The sequence below is a fragment of the Austrofundulus limnaeus genome, unplaced genomic scaffold (genome assembly GCF_001266775.1).
Source record: "Austrofundulus limnaeus strain Quisiro unplaced genomic scaffold, Austrofundulus_limnaeus-1.0 Scaffold167, whole genome shotgun sequence".
In the NCBI taxonomy this organism is placed as follows: domain Eukaryota; kingdom Metazoa; phylum Chordata; class Actinopteri; order Cyprinodontiformes; family Rivulidae; genus Austrofundulus; species Austrofundulus limnaeus.
The window spans coordinates 711809-717150 of record NW_013952569.1 but is presented as its reverse complement, the minus strand read 5'-3'; the positions used below and the strand labels follow the sequence as shown (position 1 = coordinate 717150).

At 42.9% G+C, this 5342-nt stretch overlaps 1 protein-coding gene across 1 annotated transcript in view; it reads right to left on the bottom strand.

Annotated features, from left to right (window-relative positions):
* The window catches only part of LOC106523823 (uncharacterized), a 3853-nt gene extending 125 nt beyond the window's left edge, over positions 1-3728 (bottom strand). The window contains exons 1-2 of the mRNA XM_014017390.1: positions 3585-3728; positions 7-1710 (exon numbers count right to left, since the gene is read on the bottom strand). Coding sequence (XP_013872844.1) covers positions 7-1553 — 1547 coding nt within the window. The 5' untranslated portion in view covers positions 1554-1710; positions 3585-3728. The remainder of the gene's footprint in view (positions 1-6; positions 1711-3584) is intronic.
* Positions 3729-5342: the final 1614 nt, after the last annotated feature.

Genomic DNA, 5342 nt, shown 5'->3' with positions numbered 1-5342 from the left:
TTTTGCTGCTGCTGCGCCTGGTTCAACTTCTGCTGCTGCTGCGCCTGGTTCAACTTCTGCTGCTGCTGCGCCTGGTTCAACTTCTGCTGCTGCTGCGCCTGGTTCAACTTCTTCGGCTGCTGCGCCTGGTTCAACTTCTTCGGCTGCTGTGGCACCTGTTGGTTCGGTTGTTGTCCTTGTTGCTTTTTCACCGGTTCTTTAACTTTAGATGCTTCACCTTGAGCTCTGCTTTGACTACTGTCGTTGTTGTCGTTGTTTAAGTCAATAAGCACCAGGCCAGGACGATTCGGGTGAATGCTGCAGAACGTGGAGCTGGACGGCTGGGATGTCGAAGCCGTCAGGTGGGCTGATTTTGACACAGGCTTCTGGATGTGGCTGCCACTTTTTACACTGTCCAAATTACTTTTGCTCCCACCCGCCTTAGGTGGAGCATTTCCAACGTCTTTCTCAATGCCAGCAGTATATTTGCTAGTGTGTCCATAGTCAATCACTTTGCTTGGTTTAAGAACAATGGATTGGATTTCATCCTGGAACGGCGCTGCAGCCCTAGAGCCACTCACACTTTCAATGGGTGGAGGTTCGCTGTAAGGTTTCGATGGAGCTGCAGTTCGCTGTGCCTTTTTCAGTTGGATCTCCCTCAAGATGAAAGGCAGGTTTTGAGGCGTGATCTGGTCTTCTGGATATGTGATGAGCTGTTCCAAGTCCTCTTTTTCAAGTCCAAATTGCAGGAGGATGTTAGAAGCTGATTCTGAAGTGTACTTGGGCCGACTGGGCTCGGCAGGCAGTGCAGATCTCTCTGGCACCTTCCTCTCGTAGTTACCAAAACCCGGAATGGACGGCGTGTCACACATCCCTTCGTTGGAGATGTTAAACCTACCGTCACCACTGTTTACAAAGTTGGAAGAAGCAGATGAATACATTTTTGAGGGATCATCCTCTTGGGTCCTTTTGAACATAGGCAACCAGTCCAAGGACCTACTAGTACTGTCAACAGTGGAGGGTCTGTGTCCTTGCAAAGCTGAGGGTGCCATATAAGATGGCACCTCGGTGTTTGAAGGAGGAAACCCTTGTCTTTGAGTGCTGATGAAGGGAATGCTCTGGTTCAAAGGCTGATGCCTCACCTCCTCCTTGGGTCTGCCAATATTCAAGTCTAAGCACCTCTCGATGTCGTCGTCCACAGTTATCCTACTTCTCTCAGGTATGTAGTTTCCTGGAGGTGCTAGAGGGGGTGGTAGAAACCCTCCGGATGTCCCAAGAATCAAAGGAGGTGGTCCAGAAGGGTAGCTGGACCCAGGCTCAAGGCGAGGCAACCCTGTCCGAGGATCCCTTTCTGTCTGTCCACTGGAGAGTCCATATTGCCCCTGGGAGGAAGTTTGCGTCCCAGGAACAAAAGGGTTGAAGAGAGGATGGGACATGGTGTTGGCGATCTTCAGAACGTTCAGAAGATTGATGGCCACAGCAGTCGGTGAAGGCGGTGTTGTGGAAAGGCGTGAAGATGATGCGTTGGAGTTCAAAGTCGTAACTCGGCCACCAACGGTGAAAACATTGTTCATCTGCGTCAGTGCAAGCCAAGCCTTTAGTTGAGCCAACCGCAAGGATGCAGCCTGCCCTCCGGTCAGTGGCGGGTTTGCAGAAAGCCCTCCAAAAGGGGGGCTTGCTAGAGGCCCTGGAGCAGGACAATGGGGAGAATGCTCCAATAGCAAAGAAAAGCTGAAAAGTTTAAAGAAAAACAAAGCAAGAGAAGGGGGTTACTGAGTGAGACAAAACTTTTCAGCAATGCGGATGAGTTATCCAACATTTGGAAGAACCCTCCCCATTTGTCTAGTCTCTAGTCAGTGTAATTTGTACTGTATGTCTTCACTACAAAAACTGAGTATATATAAAAATAATCATAAAAAGAAAAAATAGTCATGATAAATGATTCGTCGGATGAAATTTGTTGTCTGAACACAGAAAAGAGAAAATACAGCTGTTCTGACCAACAATAGCTCTGTGGAAATTAATGTTAAATATTTAGTTCATAAATGCAGCCCAAAATGTTTCAGCGTCATTCAGCCACATATTGTAAAAAAATAATAATAAAAAAATAAAAAATAAAAAAACAGAAAAACAGCTAAAAGTAGTTTTTCTTGTCAATTTTTTATAAAAAGAAAAAAACCATTAAAGTAATATAAAGAGCCACTTTAGAGAGACTGAATGGTCACAGGTTACAGACTTCAATGCGCTGAACGGTGTGTAATACTCCATCTATAATAAAAGACAAAAAAAAAAAAACACACAACTGACATTTGCAAAAAGTATATCTCATTGAGGAAAAATTAAAATAAAGTTTTGCCTAAACTATAAAACTCATCTAACATAAAAAGGTGAACACAGAGCTAACTAAAACAAAAAGAAGACAGGTAATACAGCTTTAACAACTAAATTTCATGATTAAGTAAAAATAAAACAGCTACAAAATGAGGATGATGTTACTTTATAAAACACCACTATCTTAACTCCACTCCATTCTGTTTGGTCACCAAAATAAATCTTGAAAATTAAAAAGTAATAATAAAAATTTTGCAGGTGAACCTGCAGTGAGGAAAAATAAAATGATCATTTTTCTTCCAGGTGGCAACGAGCTTCACGTCTGGTGGTCCCTCTGTCTTCAGACGATGCATCCATGGATTCTGCACAGTTCGCCGGTGAGTCGAGGCCGCTCGTCAGGGTCTCTGGAAAGTCTGAAGCTCCAGGACGCTTCGTGGTTTCAACATTTTGTTTTTCAACTGCTTAAAGAAAACTACTAGCACAACATATTTCTGCTGAAGTTCAACAAATGCATGACTTAATAATAGTAGTGTAGAAAAAAAGTCCTATTTTAAAGAATAAAATGGGCTTACAATACTTGTTACAATCAATACAACCTCTGTACTTTTGGAACAAATAACTTTAACAGTCACGTTAATCTAACATTTTATTGCAAGTATTTAAAGAAATTAAATACATGCATTTTTGTGTTAAAATTATTGAATCCATTCCCAGGTTTCTGCCTGATTTAAAGTTTTTATGAGATGGGATGGTAGAGATGGTGAGGATACCCAGTCAGCAGGAAGATGGACATTCAGGTGGAAGTGAAGGAATAAAAAAATAAAATCAGATTTTTCTTTTCCAGTCATTTGTTCTCATAACAGGAGGAAACAGTCACAGAGACTGGAAGTGAGGAAACAAGCTCTGGGCTCGAGGCTCTTCCGTGTTTTGGGAGGCTACGTGAACCATCTTTTTCCAAAGAATATCTCTGCAACATCATGATCTACATGCACATGACGCAAACCTCGTACATCTTTACCTTTTCAGGCACAGATAACAAATTAATCCTTAAAAAATCCATAGGATTATATTACTATGTGACAGATTTAACATCAATGCATTTATTTAGGCGTTATGTCAATAGGAAAAACGTCAAAACACCAAAAAACACATAAATGTCATCATGCTAACGTTAGCATCCGCCAGGCCTGGTTTAAGAAGGGCGTCACAAAACTAAACAGGAAGTGGCGATTTTCCCTCGCGCTTAATCTTTACATCAACTTTTTGTTACATACCACTCGTTCTTCGCCCACTTTCGATCAGCCTAAACGCCTCCCGGGGTCGATGGAAGTGTTATTTTAGCTCCATACTTCGGCTAGTTTGCTTTCAGGTGACAGGTCATCGGTGAAACGGAAGTAACGTGGTGAAGGCCGAAACTTCCGGTATGAGTGTGCCCACAGCTTTCAGAGTAAAAGCACTGACGATTACGCAGCGGGTTTGCACCATTTATATGACGGCACAATTTTGTGGCGCAGAAGTTGGGTGGGGTTTTCACACTACTAACACGGCTTATAGTTAATTTTGGATAAATATCCAAATAAAACTCAAATTACAGGGTTGGTTGTGTGTAGGATGACAAATCCACCGCTATAAATTATTATTTTCTTCTTATAAGGAAAGATTAAACTCCTATCACTCGTAGCCACTTTTAGTGGTGACAAAAAGGAGCGGATGTTTTAATAACTCAACTTTAAATTTAAGTCTTTTTGGCCAGTATGAGGCAGAGATAAGCAGGTACAAACTCATGTCTCTCCTTCACCTCTTTACCAGTATTGGTTGGCTCTGCTCCTTGTAGCCTCACAGTTCCACCTGCCTCCCTCTCATTTACACAGCTGACTTACACTCACCGGCCACTTTATTAGGTACACCACGCAAGTAACGGTTTTGTGGTCATATATGGACATGGTCAGCAACAATACTCAGGTAGGCTGTGGCGTTGCAACGATGCTCAATTGGTACCAAGGGGCCCAAAGAGTGCCAAGAAAAGATTCCCCACACCATGACACCACCACCACCAGCCTGAACCGTTGATACAAGGCAGGATGGATCCATGCTTTCATGTTGTTGACGCCAAATTCTGACCCTACCATCCGAATGTCGCAGCAGAAATTGAGACTCATCAGACCAGGCAACGTTTTTCCAATCTTCTCTTGTCCAATTTCGATGAGCTTGTGCAAACTGTAGCCTCAGTTTCCTGTTCTTAGCTGAAAGGAGTGGCACCCGGTGTGGTCTTCTGCTGCTGAAGCCCATCTGCCTCAAAGTTCGACGTACTGTGCGTTCAGAGATGCTCTTCTGCCTACCTTGGTTGTAACGGGTGGTTATTTGAGTCACTGTTGTCTTTCTATCAGCTCGAACCAGTCTGCCCATTCTTCTCTGACCTCTGGCATCAACAAGGCATTTCCGTCCACAGGACTGCCGCTCACTGGATGTTTTTTCTTTTTCGGACCATTCTCTGTAAACCCTAGAGATGGTTGTGCGTGAAAATCCCAGTAGATCAGCAGTTTCTGAAATACTCAGACCAGCCCTTCTGGCACCAACAACCATGCCATGTTCAAAGGCACTCAAATCACCTTTCTCCCCCATACTGATGTTCGGTTTGAACTGCAGGAGATTGTCTTGACCATGTCTACATGCCTAAATGCACTGAGTTGCCGCCATGTGATTGGCTGATTAGAAATTAAGTGTTAACGAGCAGTTGGACAGGTGTACCTAATAAAGTGGCTGGTGAGTGTATTTTTCTTCTTTCGAGCTCAAAAATCCACCTCTCCAAATTGTCTTCCACCGCCTGTTCTCACCACAGAACTGGAATTTGTTTCATGTGACTAGAAATAAATCATGCTATTCAGAGCATAATAATTTAGTTTTCTGTATTTTAGGTAAACTAAATCCTTTGTTTGTTGGCCACCATACTACAACAGAGTATTAGGGCCACATAACGAGATTTGTTTAATTTTTTTTAATTACAAGAATAAAGTCAGAATATTACGATAGAA